The sequence below is a fragment of the Ambystoma mexicanum genome, chromosome 2p (assembly GCF_040938575.1).
Source record: "Ambystoma mexicanum isolate Mex_15411 chromosome 2p, UKY_AmexF1_1, whole genome shotgun sequence".
NCBI classification, from domain to species: Eukaryota; Metazoa; Chordata; class Amphibia; order Caudata; family Ambystomatidae; genus Ambystoma; species Ambystoma mexicanum.
Window position 1 is genome coordinate 419,572,628 of NC_090923.1, and position 19,707 is coordinate 419,592,334.

At 47.7% G+C, this 19,707-nt stretch overlaps 1 protein-coding gene across 4 annotated transcripts in view; it reads right to left on the reverse strand.

The window, feature by feature from the left end:
* Window positions 1-19,707, reverse strand: part of FLNB (filamin B) — a 626,251-nt gene that overhangs the window by 21,850 nt on the left and 584,694 nt on the right. For all 4 annotated transcript variants that reach the window (XM_069643780.1, XM_069643779.1, XM_069643783.1 and 1 more), the window contains 2 exons: window positions 16,077-16,209; window positions 12,040-12,216 (listed from right to left, as the gene is read on the reverse strand). In XM_069643780.1, the coding sequence (XP_069499881.1) occupies window positions 12,040-12,216; window positions 16,077-16,209 (310 nt within the window). The remainder of the gene's footprint in view (window positions 1-12,039; window positions 12,217-16,076; window positions 16,210-19,707) is intronic.

The window sequence follows — 19,707 nt, forward strand, 5'->3', positions numbered from 1 at the left end:
ATGCGCTTGCAACACACAATCACAATTGTTTCCACTGCATGCCAAAGTCAGATGGCGTTGCCAAACACAATTTTCAAAAGGACCAGCGACGATCCGTCTTTCTACAAGCTAGCGCTAGGAAAACTAGGCGCTCAATGTGTGCTCAAGGGCCCGAGTTGCAGACTGGGATAACACTCCGGATTCGCCACTCAAGCAAGGACTGCGCGCCAGGGCAAACCATTTTCTCCGACTGTGCTTTGAGAAGTCCCTGCAAGCGATTCCACTCTCACTGTCTGCTTCCCCAAGCAAGCCTCAATTAAATAAACTATTCAAATATTGTAAAGCACGGGTTATGTGTTGCCTGGCTTACTCCTGGCACCGTCTTTGAATCGAACGTCTCTGGATCCCCTCGAGTGTCAAAGCCTCACTATGCGATGTCATTTTCTCTGACGTCACTGCATATGCATGTTAGGGAGTCAGCAAACATGTTGATGCCCACGGTGCCACGCATGCGAGGGCCGGCTTTGACCAGTGGGCTTTAAATTGTCCTGGAACGCTCAACTTCACGGGAAGCAGGAAGAACGGGGAAGCGAGTCTTGGAGTTACAGCCCTATCGCCACACCCAATCCCAAAAAAGAAATTCAACTTTCACAAACACACCCCTTGGAAAATGAAATTCGAGACGTCCTCCTTTTAACCTATTTTCTCGAAGAAACATGGTGGAATCTGAACCTCTCAAGCAAAGCACGAGGCGTGGAGAGTCTTGTGCAGAATGTTTAGCTAAGTGAGTAACTTTCTGGGCGCAATGGAAGTGCCATTTCCTGTCTCTACAGTCAACTTTCTGATGATTGTGGACATTAGTCAAGCATCCCCCAGCAGCCCCAAACACTTCCAGCAAATGTTCCAAAATGACACATCCTGTTGATGCAAATGGTCCTCTATGTCCATAGACAGCCACCCCTCCACCTTATATGTAGGAATGCATAGTGACTTTGGTTTAAAACACAGAACCCAGGACTGACCGAAAGGGACAGTCATGGCGTGTGGACAGAAACACTAGCCTCAATTACAAATTGAATTGGCTCTCCTGTGCTGGCATAGCACAGACTATGGCACTGTACCAGCAGCAAGGCACCTTAAAACAAGTAGTTGGCCAGGAGCACAAGGTGTGTGCAAAGTAGGTTTCTTATGGAGGGGATGAATGGGCACCACCCCATTTGAGCCCTGGGAGCAGGGTGCCAGCCACACATACTCACCTGTAGGGTATGTGTCCATGTAGCTCTGCGGCCCGGCAATGCAGGCTGGGGAGTGTGCAGCATGAGTGCGTAAAACATTGGTGGCACCGCTGCTGGGAGGCCAGCAGGTTACTCTGCAGGTGAGCATAGGTGCCCAGTGGCACCCAGGTGCAGACCTTCATATGCGGGCTGCCCCTCGGCCCGCCGGTAGTGCCACATGCTAGGCAGGCGCCAGCTGCTCGTCCTTAGGAGTCACCTTGCTCTTGCACCAGGGCTTGTACTTGAGCCAGGGTAGTCCAAGCGCATGGCCTGCTTCCCCGGCGTCTGAAGGCAGCAGTCACTAGGCGCCCAGGCGCTTGTTCAACTCGGATGCCTTGTGGATCTCCTGGACTATTTTGGCCACTGGCTCCTTATTCACAACATGAAGGCGTTTATGGACGACTACACCTTGTCTATGGGGTTTGCAGCTGACTCGGTGGGGGGTGGAGGGGGCATTTCTACTCGTTGCCAGGTCCAGCACCAAGGGACACAGCTGAACCTACTTCCATCCACGTGATAGATGGATCCCAAGTCTAGTTGTGCTTTACGAGTAAACGCAGGAACAGAGACAGTAATATAATGAGGACAATGCAATGGGCAACACCTCTGCAAGAAAACATCACTCCATCATGCAGGGCCACTAAACAAGCCATTGAAAGCAATCTTTAGCCTCTACCACTGGCTCATACGAAATATCTGCTGCTGTAAGAAATACGGGGAAGGAGAACGACCTGGGAAGACATTGGCTAGGGCAGTGAAGGCTGAACATGGCCAGGCTCAAATTGACTGTCCTGATTGCGCAGATTGTCAGACCAAGATATTCTGGAGGTCTTCCGTGACTTGTTAGGAACACTCTACACTGCAGGACGATCGCGCGGCGAGCAAGCCATACGCTCTTTACTTGAGGGGTACCACTGTCCCACCTAGATGCAGAGTATAGCGATACTAAGAGTACGCCACTAATGATCGAAGAGCTCTTGACAGTAATCAGGGAACTCCTCAGAGGGAAAGCCTCTGCTGGGCCTGATGAACATGGGGCGCTTCTGGCTGCACACCTTATTGAGGTCTGGGTAGAATCATTGAGCAATTGTCTGCTACCCGAATCCATGCGGAAGCCACAGTAACTGTATTACTTAAGCCCGACATATCCAGTGACAAATGTAGATCTTACTGCCCTCCCTCACTGATGAATGTGGACACCAAAATGTACGCAAAGTGCTGGCAAACCACTTGCTCCCACTAATGCCTCATATGATCCATCGTGATCAAGCTGGGTTCATCCCAGGTAGGTCCACATCTCTTAACATTCAACGCCTGTTTGATGTCATGGCCAGACTGAGTCCGGAGTGCGAAGCAGTGGCAGTGGCGATAGATGCTCAGAAGGTGTTCGATATGGTTTCCTGGAAATATCTTCTGGTGGTACTGGACATAATGGGACTGGGCACTGTAATGATTGGTTATATTAGGCTTTTATACAATCATCCCCTGGCCAAGGATCTTGTCAATTCTAGTGTATCGGACCAATTTGAGCTGGAGAGGGGCACATAGCAGGGTTGTCCCCTATCCCCCATACTGTTCGCCCTAGCTATTGAACCATTGGTGGGCCTGGTATTCGACCTCCATAGACAACGGGGTATACGCCTCAGGGGCCCCCCGGAAATAACATTGTTATACGCGGATGATGTGCTGCTACTCGTCAGAGGCCCACAGTCGAATCTTGATCAGATTATCTGAAATATTACACGAATGGGTGAGTACTCGGGCGTCACGATAAATTACACAAAGTCTGAAATGTTCCCCTGGACGAGGTGCATGAAGGAACCTAGAGGTGAATATCCCCCTGATGGGCCCCAGATAGTATTAAATATCTTGGAGTGAAGCTGTCTAGAGAAAAGTCCTCCCTTCTGTGAGATAACTACACAGTGCAGCAGTGACACGTGGAGGGCAGACTGGCTAGGTGGAAGTCACTCCCTATTAACTTGGTGGGCAGGCTGGCCTTAGTAAAGATGGTACTATTGCCCAAGCTTTTGTATGCTTTCGTTAATGTTTCCCTATGGCCCGGCAAACCCTTCTTTTCCAAGATGCATGGCACACTAGCACAGTTCCTATGGCATGAGGGGGCAGTGCGTGAAAAGTGGGCCGATATAGCACTCCCATATGATAAAGGGGGTATCACTGTCATACACCTCGAAATATACTGGCTATCTGCCCAAGCCCAGTTTGCTACATATTGGTACGGAGAGGGTCCTCATCCACCCCATGTTAAACTTGAGGAGTTAGTTGCGGGGGACACTGAACCCAGGACACTGGTCTTGGACCGAAAATATAGGGATGACTGCCCTTACGACCCGGTGGTGGTTACAGTGAATGCCTGGTGTACCATTTTGACCAGAACTGGGGCGGATCAGCTGTTGGGCCCACATGGGGTACTACATTGGCAACGTGATCGGAAGGTTTGGGCTACCGTGCTTTGGCGGATATGTTTTCAAATGGGAAGTTTATTACTCCACAGACATGGCGGCAGGACATGGGAATACAGCTGTAGATTTGTGCAGTATTACAGGATCCGTGCCGTATTTGTTGCATGGTGGGGGGAAGAGGGGAGTATCCGGCTGAAACTCCCGAAAATGCGGAACTGGTGTATATAGTGAACTCCAGAGACTGTCGGGGGATTCCATCTACATTATATGGGATGCTGTCTGGCAAAACAGTAGACTTAAATGGGCAGATAATCTGGGCGTTGGCCTATCTGACGGCTCAATGCAAAAGCGTGTGTTTGCATACCAAGAATGTATCGTTAAACTCAAGGTTCAAAATCATGCAATTCAAGATGTTACAGAGATTATATTACACACCCGAGGAACTTGGTAAAATGTACCGCATTGAGAATCAGGCATGCCCAAGATGTTGTGCACTAAATGCTGATCATATGCATATGTTTTGGAGCGGCGCCCGATTGGCTGGATTCTGGGACACTGTTCTGAACACAATGTCCGAGGCGATAGGATTTCGGTGGGAGCACACCCGTCTAGGCGTGCTGTTTGGGTGGTGGACGGAATTACCGGCCACGCGCCTCAGAGCGTTTCTATATATGGGTAGCACGATCGCCAAACAATGCACATCGCAAAAGTGAAAAGACAAGAACCCGCCTGCCGCTATAGTATTGCTGGTTGAATTTACATGGGCTCAGAACTGCAGAGAGGCTTAAATGGCGACGTTGCCCTGTACATCCAGACCCAAGGATGTGTGGCCGGAATTCCGTTCCCATTTATCCAGGCAGACCCGCGACCGGTCGCCTTGGGCATGGCTCCTATGCTTTTGTGCACCGACTGATGCCTGGTGCTGTGTGCCATTCCCAGTCGGTATGTTGAATCTGCATTTCCACATTATGCTGTGGGTTACCCCCTTGGACCTCGGTGCCTCGTTCTTGTTGCATGTGTATCGTAGTCAGATCTGGGAAAATATGTATTTGCTTTGCCGTGCCCGTGTATGCCAAGCCTAAGTAAACGTTCTTTTAAAAAAAAAAAATGTCTGCTGCTATAATGGAGCTTTTGACAGAATGCACGGTTATATATTTTCAGTAATTCGGCCAGGGAGTAAACCCCTTTCTATCCAAATCATAAAATGACTATAACCGTGACGGTGTTACTTTCACCAAGTGCCAGAATGAACTACATTCTATTACGCAACTGACATTGGTCCCTTGGGGTGGACTATGGGCCCTGAGAGTTAACTGTCAACCAGATGCTTACACTGGAGTGACAGGGAGCACCTGGATCAAGTGGTGTTCTTCTCTTCCACCACAACAGGCTATAACAAATGTGATCCAATCAAAAGTATGGAATCATTGTAACAGTGGGCGGGGCTTACAATTATTTCCGTCATAATTGCGGATGAAAATATACCCCATTGAACTAGGAATAAGACATGGACGAGGGACTAGATTAGGACTGGGGCAAGGGTGAAGGGGGGATTAAGACTAGGGACTGTCATGAAAGGAGTAGGGCTGAGATTAGGGCTGGGGCGAGAGACCAGGTGTAGGACTGGGAGTAGGATTGAGCCAAGAAACTGGGATGAGTAACTAGGAGTAGCACTGGGATGAGGAATGCGACAGATGACTAATCCACTGACAAAGATCTCAGGTTTTATTGTGCTTTATTGCATTTTTAAAAGAATTCTTCAGGCAGACTGCAACAAGTGAGACTTGGGGCCCAATTCTGAGGTGCATGCAAAAATAGAAGTGTGATGTTCCGTGAAGAAAATACAACAGATTCATTTGGAATGCAAAAGCGGTTGATTGCACTACAATCCACGGACTCACTTTGTGGTTGGCAAGAGTCGCGGTGACTGCTCTAAACGCTGAGCACCCAGTGCAGGCCTATTCTGCCAACCCAGCACCACATTTGCGCCTAAAAAAAGTTAAGCTAAAGTACGGCACCCGTGAGGTGTCGTTAAGGAAGAAATGTAGCCATGAATTGTGCTGATAAGCAGAGTAAGTATACGTTCCCTACAATATTATTTCCTAGTTTTGCCACAAGATGGCAGTATAGTGTAAAAAAAAAATCCAATAAAGCGCAGGTGTTTTAGGCATAATAACCATGCTTTCTTTAGCAGTGTGTCTGTCACATGTCCGACACTACCGAAAGTACTACTGAGGATCTGCAGAAGGAGTCCTTAAATGTTTCGGTTTTGCAGACGGCGTGCTGTGCACAGGGAAACCTAGCAGCGCAGCTTCTGCGCCCTCTTTACATGAATTTATAGGGCTGCTGCCACGACAACTCTCCACCACTCCTCCCCACACCTCAGAAAGGAAGGGAAAGGATTTGGAGAGGGGGAATGTCATATTTGGACGTGGAATTCAGCACGCCCTCAGAACTGGGCCCCAACAGGCTCCTATGATTCTCTCGACCTCCACCCACATGGGCTCCCTCCACCATAGCCAGGTGTCCCTAACTCTCAAGGTCTCAGAGGACTCCCAAGGCAAGGTAACCCCTACTGCCTTGGTCTTCTCTTTTTCAAGAGGGAAACCCAAAGGCCACCCCGATCCTGTCTAGCTCCCCCGGGGAATCTCTGGAGGATGCTCTTCCTTTTATCAGGAGACTGATGCCCCCAGCATTTCGCCCCCTACACACTCCCCGTCTCGTTGCACCTCCGTATCTCCCTCTATATCCATCTCTGAGCTTCTCCCTCCGAGATCTTCCTACCCTCTCCCTAGCTCCACCCAGCCTCTTCTCTACCTGCCTTCGCTCCTCTCTCAATATCTGCTCCTCTCTCTCTCTCTCCCTCTCTCTCTGTGCCTCACATTCTTTTTCTCCCCATTATCACTCACTCGCTCTCTCTCTGCTCTTAACCTCCATCTATGCCTGTGTTGATCTTAACGCACTCTCTCTGCCCAACTCTTCCAAAAATGCCCTCCTCCTGCTTCACTCTGCCCTATCCGCGACCGCCTTGCCCTTTCACCACACCCTCCTACCATACACTGACTCTCACACTCCCCCCCCTCTCTATCTTTAATTCTCCTGTTACATCATTTACACCCCCCCCACCAGACAGTCTTTAACTGCACACGCTGTAAAAACATGCCACGGTCTTCTCAGCCCTGCGCTCCACTGTTCGTCCTCTACCCGGCCTCTTGATCCACCACCACTCCACGATCATCTGTGCTGGCTGGGCTTTTTTAGCCAGCCTTTCCTCTTCTAAGTCTCCTTCCATCTACCATCGGTGCCACTGGCCACATGCTCCCCTTGCCAAATCTCTGGCTAAGATAATCCTCGTGAGGGTTGGGACATCCTCTGGGAGGCATTAAGGAGGCTTTTAGCAAAGCCCCCTTTGCAAACTCCATTTGCAGGGTGGCAGCCATGTGCGCAGGCTGCTTGCTTTCCTTGTGGCTTTCTCCACGTGTTTGTGAGCTGCGTTTCCAATTGAGTTTGTGGAGGATTTCTGTGTCCCCCCGCTCTCTCTCTCTCTCTTCCAGTCCCTTCTCACTCAGTTTCTTTTCTGTTGCCCGAACCCTCGCCTTGGGTCTGGCTGTGGTTGGCAGGTTGGGTGTTGGCGGTTTAATCTGTTTTGGGTAGGAACAAACCCAATCTATTATATTTGTATTCTCCATTACATTCCCCTGGTTATATTATAGTCCAGGTTTTCTTCTTTGTGCCCAGGTGCATTCTGGGAGATGTGGTATGAAAAAGAACTCTGGCAGAACAAAGGCCGACAGACATTGTGGATGGACAGCAGTTATACACACTGAGGGGGGAAAGCCCTAGTATCCGGCTCCCCCAACTCTGTCACTGCACCCCTGGGGTAGAGCCGGCTCTGGCATACACCTAGTAGGCCACCTACCTCAGGTTGGGAATCGTTTATGTTCCCCCCGTGACAGGGTCATGGCCCTGACCCTGTCACAGGAACTAGAAATGGCATGGGGACTGGATAGGACTGCAAGAGAGGCCGAGATGAGTGACTGGAAGGAACTAGGCCAAGGGAACAGGACTGCATCAAGGGGATGAGTAGGTCTGGGGCAAGGGACACCCACAAGGGAATGGAAGCAAGATTCAGACAATGCACTTGGATGAGGACCACGAGTAGGACTGGAACAAAGGACGGGTCTAGCACTCGGCCGAGGGCCTAAGAGGAAGACCGGGAGAAGGGGCCAGGATAAGGGGCTGGCCCGGGACGAGAGTCTACAAATAGGACTCAGAGGAGGGTGTAGGAGTGGGATTACTTAACAGGGACTGTAAACTTCTTTGGTTTGCTCCTGCCTGTGCTGAGACATGCTGGCAGACGAAGACATGGTAAGAACAGGGACCCACAAATGATCTCTGATGCAGCCAATGCATTCCATTCTAATATCATTAAGGATTGCCAGGCCCGCCCATTATTCCGCTTCTCAACAACCCGTTCCCTTCTCACTCGTCTGCAAAGCATTGCTGCGTTTGCACCACCCTGCGAACATGTCACTCAATGTCCCAAAACCAGGCATACCTCCGAGTTCCTAACATAGTGGCAATAAAATATCCAAGAGTTGAAGAGTGCTTACAAATTCAGTGTCACATCACAGCAACAAGTCGGATGATTGAAAATGGAGATGAAGCCCAAAACAAGCCATAGGGACTACGAGAGAAACAACATTAATAAAATAAACCTCGGCATTAGTGATTTTGAAAACCAGCTAAATATGTATGTATTTCGTTTTGAAAATCCCAAAAAATGTATAACGAGTGAACCATGCATGCTTCATAGCAGGAATTATCTAAATGATTAACCCAAGAACAAACTTTCTCGGGACGACGCTCATTCAGGTTTTTTTTCGTTGAGTTTTTTGCTGCCGATTTTCGGCTGAAAAAACGAGGGGGATGGGTAAAGGGATGTAAGGGCTAGGGTGGTGCGGGGAATGGGTAATAAATTACTGGGAAGGAGGGTTTGGTGAGGAGACCCCCCCCCTGTACCTCTGATGTAAAAAAATAAATACACATTTATGAGTTTTTTTGGCCAAAAATCGGCAGCAAAAAACTGAGTGGGGAAAAAAAATGCCGACCAAATGACAGAACCATATTTACATTTGCACAAGTGAAACGGTCAGCAAGCTGTTCCTGTTTGATAAACAAGAAGCAGTTGCCAGTGCACGCCGTCAATGCAAAAACAGATTCCTTGTTTCAATGTGCACATTTGCATTAAAAAGGCATGGACAGGATTTGTCTGTCTCAATGGAAAAAATGCCTAATTCATGCAGGATAAACTGACTATATCACACAAATGCCACCCGGACATTTGACTCCTTCCAGTCTTGGGGCCAACACTATATACCAGTCCATATGCACAACATAAAGAAGCTTTAACACACGTTTGTTTACTCTTAAATTATGCTCTTCGTATTGACCAATCTCTCTCATTAACCCAGACGATAGGATTCTAACCAAAATTACAGTCAATCAAATTCAGCCGTTGATATCTAACGTGGGAGACCCGGATCCGCTTTCTAGCATAGCTCCTTCAGAGTGGTACGCATCCCAGGGCGAAGCTACGGATACACAACGGTCTCTCCACAGAGATTCGGTGGCAAAGGGGCACACAGCAGGGCTGCCCACTTTCCAGGATGCTTTGCGCTCCAGCAGTTGGGCCTCCAGCTAAAATGCTAACAGAAAAGCACTTCCATTGAGGTACAAGGCTGACTTGGTGCTCTTTATTAAAAACCCTGAGCAGAGCCCGACACCAATCATGAGACATCTATGGGTTTGTTGAACACTCATGCCTTCAAATGAACGTTGCTAAATCCGGTTCATTTCCTCTCGCAGATACGACGACGGCCTAGGCCTCGACCAGCAAATGGAGAGCAGCCCTTGGGCTAGACATCTCCAATATACCAGACAAACTACTCGAAGGCGAGCGAGAAGCTGGAGTTACAAATTGCAAGATGATGCTGTCTCCCACGGTCACTTAGAGAATCTCATCAAAACGTCGACCCTTTTTAAATGTTCGTAGTTGTTTATTAGCGCCCCCCTTTGAGCCTGGACAAGAAATTCTTTGCTCAATTGAGGTGGTTGCTGCTGGAACTTGTATGGGCGGGGAAACCGGCAAGAATCAACTGGGACATTATCACCACAACTATAGAATGAGTCTGGCAGTGCCCAATTTTGAAATTTACCGCCTTACTGCCCTCATGTCCAAATCGCGAGAGAAATTGCAGCCACAGCACTACGGGAAACGGTAGTCCTTTATTTATTTATTTTTTATTTGTATATAATGGTCTGTGAATAAGGTTTCCTGCACATGTACTACGTGGAGGGGGTGGGAAATAAGTGGGGTCCAGCTGCCCATTCTCAGCCTTAGAACTGTGAGCCATGTGGCAGGGCCAACCATCACATCGGAGAAACTAGTTATTGATGCTATGGCCATGTTAAGGATATGCAACTTTGCGACCCGTTGAAAGAAGGCACGTTTATGGCACTGAATGCATGGGAAGGTAGAGGGGTGGGGGGCTCCCATCTTTTTTAGATTTCAGGATTAAGAGTGCTCTGCGGGAAGTCTTTGCATCCTTTCCAATGACACCAGAGACGAGGGGCATCCTCCATCACACAATCATGGCACGAGGGCAAGGGAAGGGACAGGAAGGGAACCTGGTCTCTCAACTATATTGCCCACTGAAGTAAACTAAAGGTCATGCTTCCCTCCTTACCCAGATGAAAGCAAAGGATCAACGAACACTGTTAATGGGGACAGCAGCCGAGGGCTGGGCTTATGTATGTAGTCAAATACAAAAGAACTCCTTTAAGCTCCTCCAATCCAGGTATCTGCATCAAGCAGATTAGTCTCCAGCTGGCCTCAACAGAATCTACCCACAATCTGAGGGTATGGGGCATGGCAGAGCACTAGAATGGGTAGATCACAGCGCTGATCACTGGACAATACGGGGGTCCCTGCTGCCGGTGAATAGGGTCTTGTGAAACGATGCCCTTCCGTGTTGAAAAGTGGTTCGGCCAAGAACAGAGTGCATGCAAAAGGTGTTTTGATGTGAATGCTGATTTTTCTCGCCTAGCCCGGACATGTTGGGAAATTAAAAAATTCTGGGCGGCAATGTTTTAAGCAATCAGCATATATCATATCTTATCATAGATGAGGATATGCCCCTTGACCCGTTAATAGGATTGTTGAATTTAACCAATCATGCTCTCCCTCATGCCTGGAAACTCACGGGTCTCTGCAGACTTTGCAATAACGAGGCAGCCCCCATGGTAGCAACGTGGATCCGGGAAGTTATGATACATAGGACAATTCTGCTCGGACGTTGCCCCTGGTGGCCAGAGCTGCCGCCATCTGGATTCTGTACAGAAACTACCTGATGAAAGCACTCGCGCAGGATAGCAGCTCCGCCCCCTAATCCTGGAAGTGCTTAAACCAGCATGCGGCCACCCTTTACCCCTTATCCTTAAGGGGATCGACCTTGGTCGTCATTCCACACTGCGATCAGAACGGCATGCCTTCCGAGGTTTCCTTCGTTAATGACTCTTATTAACTCAAAATTACAAATAAACACCACAACATTAAAATGACCTCTTCAAGGCCCATCCTTTGTATGTCAGGCCCGGATCTTGGGATTAGAGGCCAGCTGCAAACAAAGCGCCTCAGTCTGCACCTCCACATGGACGTCACACGCCAATGAATACTGCGCGTCGGCTGCTCACAGTATGTGCAGAGCCCCTTCATATTCAGCCGGCGTAGCACCCAGGCTGACCTCATACCAACACCTGGACAGATGTGGGCAAGGCTCATGATTACCACGTGGACAGAACAGAATTAAATAGATAAGTTAAGCTCATACCCAACTTCGTTCTCCTCCCCGCAAGCCACCTCAGTCAATAAATGAATCAGACAGGAACCGCCTCCCTAATAAAGGAAGTGCCATTATCATTGGCACATTCAAGAGTCTGGTCGATAAGAGCACTGCAGGTTCTAGTGCCGCGCTAGGATTGGTTTCAGGTTCTAGTGCCACGCTAGGATTGGTTTCAGGTTCTAGTGCCGCGCAAGGATTTGCTTCAGGTTCTAGTGCCGCGCTAGGATTGGTTTCAGGTTCTATTGCCGCGCTAGGATTTGCTTCAGGTTCTAGTGCCGTCCTAGGATTTGCTTTCCGATCAACTGGCAGCAATTTTGTGAATTAAAAAATAAATAAGGCACGTGTACAGAGATGATAAGAGATTGGTGTGTAACAGCATCGGCACCTAAAGGCGCTTGGACATTATGCAAACATGTACTCTTCTGGCAGCAGATCTGAAGAGCAGGAGGAGGAAGGGCTCACCTGTGGTGCCGCTTTCTAAGCCAGGACCATAAGCCGTCACAAGTCCAGGATCTCCTGCCTGGCCAGGCTCTCCGACACGTACTTTAAAGGGGCTGCCGGGGACATGGCTGCCGTTAAACCTCACATCAATGGTATGCACACCATTCTCACGGGGTATGAAGCGCACAGCATACCGGTCTGTAAAACAAGGAACAGTCTTTGGTTAATGATAGGGTGGCGTATTCAAATCAATACCCAGAGGCACTTTCTCTGCTGGATCAGAGACCCAGTGCTATGCATATTAGTAATTGGGTTCTGTGCCCACTACTGATGCATCCAGGACATGTGCCAATGGCTGGCCACCACCATACAGTCACAGAGTACGAGTGTGTGGCGGGGACAATGAGGGAGTCCCCGCTATTGCAGAGGGATCACTTCCTTCCGACTGAAGTCTTAAACCTTATATTTAATAAAGAGGGGTGTAGCTTCATGTAACTTCTAAAGGGAATAACACCAGCAAAACTTAAGTAAGGCTCAGAAACTGTTGATTTGCATTTCACAAAATAAAAATTAAAGTGCACATCCATCTAAAACTACAATTAGAGAACACGTCATGTTTACAGTATCTACAATAGTATTTTAGCCACAATCACCTCTTAGTGCCTAGGTATCTACAGAATACCTCACTGTCTGTATCTTCAATACATCACTCTAATGTCAGTATGAGCACGAGAAAGAGGGAGAGAAGAGAAAGAGGGAGAGAAAGGGTAGAGAAAGACGGAAAGAAAAAGAAAGCAAGAGGGATTGAGATAATGATGTTATTTATATAGCGCCTTTATCCAAAGCTCTTTAGAGAGCACATATTTGCATACAATATCACCCAACCGCAATTGGTACTCATTTGTCGACCTCGGAAGGATGAAAGGCTGAGTTGGCCTTGCTGGGATTCGAACCTGCGACCTGCAGATAATGCTCAGATCACAGCAGCGAGCGCAAACCCGATAGAGATGTAGAGCGAGAGAGCTCGAGATGTAGCATATGCAGGGAACCAAAGAGCCTGGGAAAAAGGTATAGGGGCAGCCAGTGTAAGTTTAGAGGTTGGCCATGATGGAGGATACTGATACCCGTCTTTGTAGTTAATGGGACCTTGATGGAGTTGTTAACAGCCCATAATACTGCTCATAATTTCTATGAAAGCAGCCTCTTGTGATTTGCATTCCCATCACCTGGGCCTCTGTTCCACAAGTCGGCAGCCCCTCCACAGAGAGTCCATGGAACGGGGCTATACAGGATTCCAGATGGAGCAGTCCCTTGGTTCCCTCACCTTGTATGGCAAGATGCTGTACTAGTTGCCAGTTCTTGCTCCAGGTTTTGCGTTTATGTAAATCAAACATTAGGGGTGGAGAGATTTCTTTGTGACTGCCGCAGTGGTGTGGAAGCTCCTTCTCATATCTCTTCGGAAGACTGAGGACCATCTACGCTTCCGAAAAGCCATGAAAACGTTCTTGTTCAACCAGTCATTTTTGGGGCACTGTTGAGGTGCTCTCTTTCTCTTTTTACCGTTTGTCGGGCTCCCTTCCTTTTGGTCGGCGGCCCTCTGCTTAGCGCCAGGATGCCTTCGGGCCCCTGCTGCTCTTAACAAAATGTTGTAACATAACAGCGACATTTGTAGTTGACAAGTATTCGTCTATATATTCAGAACTAGTGGGAGGATTTATAGTCATGGTGTGCACCAACTAAAAAGAACCAGTCTCCAGAGGAATACTACCACACTGAGCTGGGCCGGCTTCCTCGATCGGAGATATTATGCAACAATTCCTATGACAACAGTCTTTTTCACTATTGAAACCAGGCTCTGCCAGAGGTCTGCACGGCCGATATGGCTTTGAGAAGCAATAGCTGCTGTACCTTTGGCCTGATGGCCAGACTACTGCTTCCGAGGAGACAGGCTTTGTGGATCAATGTCCGGAGAATAGTCACATAAAAGTGGCCCACTAAGCGACTGCTTAGATTCTGCCAGGGATTGTAAAACTCGACCAGATAGGCTCGTGCGGTTATTGCACATAATGAGTCCACTGCACACCGAGCCCGTGTGAAAAAGGACAGAAAAGAACATAGCCGTAAACCCGTTTTCCTTAGACTGAACACCTGTCTTGTACTGTTGAAGCAATGATAACAATGGAAAAGGATAAGTTGATGTAGCACCAGGCTGTCTTAATTCAATAGAGTTGATGCAATCGTGGGAAATTCTAGCCGGCAAGCCCTACAACGGTCTCTAGTGCTACAGGGTTTAAGGCGTCTCATGGTCCACGTCTTCCTGTGGGGATAGGGGGTACTGCAGAGTGTGGTACTGGTGACAGAGATAAGGAAGGGGCGACTAGTGACATCTGTGACCAGTGTGATAACAAGGAATATCAGACAATTAAACATCCATTATGTAATTGCCCTGGCACTTGGAACGTGAGGTCCCGAAGACTTAGTGGGTTTGTCCATATGATATGATGCAAGTTGGTTAAACACCGATGCGTTTTGGTGCAGACCATCATCAGGCAATGAGAGCTTCCTATCTGTAGAGGTGGTTAGAATTCTGAAGGAACTTAAACTGATGGTAAACTGACACTTTCATGGTGAAGGGAAATGAGATGCGATTAAGAAGCTGTATGCAGCTTGATTTATACTAGGTAATGGACTAAGTGTTTCGCTTCTCTCTTTTGGTGGCTCATGTTTTACTCTTTGCTCTTTTTTCTTTTAAATTTGAATGTTTTGAAGGATTATTCGCAAATGCGATTGGATTATGTATATTGTCTCGTTTATATTTTTGATACTATATGTATGTCTTTGTTGAATGTGCTAAAAGTCAAAAAATGTGGCTATCGCACAATAAATAAATAATCATTTTTAAAAAAACAACATAGGGAGTAAACTGCTGACCACTATTCCACTACACAAGGCACTAGATAGCAACCCCCGATTTGGATAATGTCCGATGAAGAAGCAGAATCCACGATCCAACACCCTCTTTCGGCTTCCAGTTAGCAGGCCCTGCACATTATATCTGTGAAGAGCCCCACATGCTTACATGCAGCCTGCGCAGAGAGTCATCAGAAACATTAGCAGACAGGTATGTGAAGGGGACCCCCAGAAGGGAACTCCAGGTTCCAGCTATTAATGATCACTAATAAAGGAGGTGTTACTTAGACCATAAAGTACAGGCAAGATGGATATCTAGGCAGCAAACTGGGTAGTGCGCTCTGTTTTTGTACAGTCATGACTGATAGTAGATGCCACCTGCTGGCATGACTACCCGTGGAGGAACCTGGCCTTCAGTCGACGGAAGCAAAGCTTGCATAGGAGTCCGTCACCTTCATGTGAATGGAATCTATTTCCAGGACTCCCAGCAAATGTGTACATATTTCAGAGAAGAGTGCGATTATGCACCCTCAGTTATGCAGTGGCTGAACGCAAACCCTGGTTTTGAATTTCCAAGTGTAAATGGCATCGCAGTAAGTATTCTACTGCGCATTCATGCAATATAAACTCTGGATTGTGGTCCAAACCTTAAGATGCGCCATGTGTCCAATGGAGCTGCACGCCAGGAAGCCGCTGTAATAACACAATTTGGCTTCTCGTTCCAGACAATTATTTAACAGAGAATCACAGTTCTCTTTTTGTATGTTAATCAATCATTTAATATTTGAAAATATGGCCACTGTTGACAACTACCCAACAATGGTTAACATAGTTCAACATATTGTAAACATGAACGTCGTCATGGCATCCAAGCAACAGCTGGTTGAGGAGCTACAGCGCATCTCCGCTTAGATTTCTGCTGGAAGCAACAGACTACAAGGTATGGAAAATGCACTCACTTATCATAGGAGGCCAATAACCTAAAAAGCTCACCCGGATGCTGTGATTTAGGGCCCCGCGGGCAAAGTGCCACTGTGTTCCACACCCAACCTTGCAATGCACGATCCAGCAGCCAGAGGTGCCCTTCTGCTGCTGTTTCCCAAGGCAGTCGCCTACAATTTCCAAGCAATGATCTACGGCAAACTCACCTGGCTCCAGTTCAGAGACCAGACATTCCTCTACGGCGCCAGAGGGGCTATGGACTTTGGCATCGATCTTGCCCTTTGCGCCGTTAAGTCTTAATGCAAAGGACACCGGCTGGTTCACCTTTTGTCCGGTTTCCTGTGAATGAAATACAACTTAGTTAGCACAGTAGCAAGTCTGGGATTACTAGTTACCTTTGAAAGCTGCTGAAGAATTTATGGAGATACGTTGTAAAATAAATAAGACTATCCTAAGAGATAAATTACTGTCAAAACATACACTTGGTATAAGTTAGAAGGCACCCTGATTCAACAGAGCAAGGGACAGGACACACTTATGAAAAGATTGCCAGAAATAACTACTACGAGCGCGCCTTTTAGATTGGTTAAAAATCACACAAGGTAAATGCCAAATGTGTATTCCCGTTGCATTAAGGATCTCACTGGAAATGGATACAGACTGACACAAGCGTGGCCATTTGGGTATTCTTCATGCTTGAGCACATAATGCACAGGAAGCGATCCGTACACTGGAGTGATGCGTTTTCAAGAGGTGTTTTGAATCAGCTGTAGGATATACTTGCTTTAAAACAGCCAAGGCAGGATCTCTCGACCAGACCATCATTTCCCGATGAGATAATTAGTGTTTTCACACATGACAAAAAGCTTCCTTATGCCCCTGGCTTTTGCCCTGCAATGAATGAGGTTCAACAGATGTACATGCCTAGCTGTTCAGTCAAGCTGGCATCAAGAGTCACACACAGATGACCATTGTGCACCCACATCCTTAAGAAACCTCAACCTATACCACAACTGCCACACCTAAGAGAGGGGCCAAGAGGGTGGCCAAAGCCTCAGGCATCCTCAAGAGTCTAGTATACAGCTCTGATGGAATACACATACCACACACTGAATCACCCAGCATGACAACCAGACTCAGTCTGCAGTCAATCAAAGGCCAGGGAGCGGTCACAAAGCCGAGCAGGATCAAGAACACAGAAGTTTGCCCAGAGTTTACACAGTATTTATTTCAAAAATATGAGCTGAATTTGATTGGAGTATAGAACAAATGCCCAAAAGCCTACTCTCAATCTCGAGTCTTCCCTCCCCACCTCATTGTGCCTCCTGCTATGTGGTTTCCGGGTCTCAACTGGTTGATTTACTTATTCCCTCCCCCTTCCGGTTTAACCCAAAAAAAAAAAAGAAACAGAAGAAACAGGATGGCTTCTTCTCCATGCTTTCCAGTAAAGCGAAAACAAAAAGTGATGAATGAAGCCAAAAATTCTTTGGGTAAAAGTAAAAGGTTTCCTGATGTAACACAAAGTCTCTCAATGTGAAACATCGCCCTGTGACTGTCGCAGACACGGACAGTGTAGATGCTTAGGGACGCTGCACTTTTTTCTTGGTTGTTGGTCCCCTCGGATGCAATCAGCTTCTTCTCGTCCTGGTTTCCCCAGTTTGTGCGAGACCCTTTAACCCGGGTATCAGGGCCCGAGTGTACTTCCGTCTTACACGTAGGTAGCCAAGAGAGGACGGGAAAGAGCATTCCCAGGCCAGTTGAATGGTTGCGACCATGGCCGGGGCCGCTCTAGTTGGTATTTGGGCATGGTTTGGTACTGTATTTCTTCTCCCGGCTTCCAGAACTTAGCTCGCTTGCCAAGCGCCACCTCCTGGTCTACCTCCTCGATGAGTCGTAATGTCTCGTGCCGAAGGGGCTTTCTCCTGTTACAACTAGAGTCTTACTCTTCTTGCTCTCCTTTCCACCCCCTTAATGCTTCGCAGGATGCTGGGATAGAATAACCGAAGCTGGCGGGGTGGGGGTGGGGAGAACCCTGTGCACAGCGCAGCCAGTATAGTCGCCCTCACTATCCACCAGAGCAGAAGAGAGGGGTGGCGGTTAAAAGCCGGGATGGCTAGCTGGCTTAAAGACCCAAGCTGATAGGAGAGTGAGAACATTCCCATCCTTTTGTATGAGGGACACTAGCCTTGGGGGACTGGGTGGGTCCAGCCATGACCAAACGTGCCTCAAAGAGGGTGGAAGGCGTGTGATTCCCTGGGCTCGAGTAACTCTTTACTTCTAAAGAAACGCATTTCACCTGAAAAGAAAATCCAGGACTACATGGTCCAGCATGACCCAGAAAACATAGGCTTGAGTGATCGAGACCATGGCTCTTCAAAAAGCTATTTAGCAGAAACCCCCAGAACGCAGGTAAACTTCACAGCTTTCCTTTGACAATCTTGCCCAACGAAGGAGAGGCAGATTGCAGAAGCTCGTCTGATGTGGAGCATTGAATGTACATAAACTGCTTGAAACCGAGGCAAATGTTTAGCAAACACTGCCCACGGTGAACCGGCTGAGCACCATATGCACCAGACTGCTCAATTAGCAAACACTGCCTGCAGTGTACCGGCTGAGCACCATAAGCACCAGACTGCTCAATTAGCAAACACTGCCTGCAGTGAACCGGCTGAGCACCATAAGCACCAGACTGCTCAATTAGCAAACTCTGCCCACGGTGAACCGGCTGAGCACCATATGCACCAGACTGCTCAATTAGCAAACACTGCCCACGGTGAACCGGCTGAGCACCATGGACCGGTGTAGTCGCACGTCTGCTCATATCTGTAAATAAAAAGTGGCGCAGAGGGCTTGATCCCCAATTTAAAGACTCGGCAGAAACAGTTAGAACTGCTATCCAATTTACAAATCAATGAAGAGCCGAACAATGCGATAGAGAAGTAATAATGAGCCTAAGGTTCAAAAGGAAACAAAGGGAAGTGCACAAGGGAAGACCCACTCGGGGAGGAACACTAGGAATAAGCAGACAGGCTTCATCCAATCCCTGCACACACAGGGAGAACACTTCTTGCAAAGAGCACTGCACGTTGACAGGGATCACAGGCAAGCATTTAATGATGACATGGGGTGGGAAAAGTTCTTACAACATAGTATTCAATTTATGAATTTGGCAGTGTATAAATTTTGACAGTTTTAATATTCTATGTTGTTAATGTATGTATGATATGATAGATTATTTATAACACGCTTAATACCCAGAGATTTCTAACCACGGACCCGGAGATCGAACCTGTGTTGCTCCGTGTCGTCTTGCTTCCAAGGCGATCACGCTGCCCCTGAGCTATCCTTCGAGACATTTATAAGAAATGTGTTATAACTGTTAATGTGTAAGGTTTTGTAAACCGAATCACAAATAAATTAATTTTAAAAAATCAGCATTTACTACTTGAACTTGCTTCCGTTTTGGGTAGCAATGGATAGATAACATTAAGGCTATGAAAGAAGACCCTTTACAGACCTCAATAAACAGATAACAAGGAAGATTTGGTTCATACCGAGACCCCTTTGGAGAAAATGCACACGAAAAAAGCGTAATGTAACGGGGTGGCAAGAAGACAGGTGCTTGGCGTTCTGGGAATGTACGCGATGGTCGGTTCCGTCCAGAACTATGATGGGACAAAGAGCCAAACGACCTCTGTTCTGTTCCCAAGAAAACGGTCAAACTCTCTTAATCCCCTCGCACTGGGAAATGTATACTTCAGAACTAAAACTCCACGCTACATGCCACGCAGGCGTGCTCATCTTCTCCCGCTTGAAATCCACAAGGTTGAAAGGATT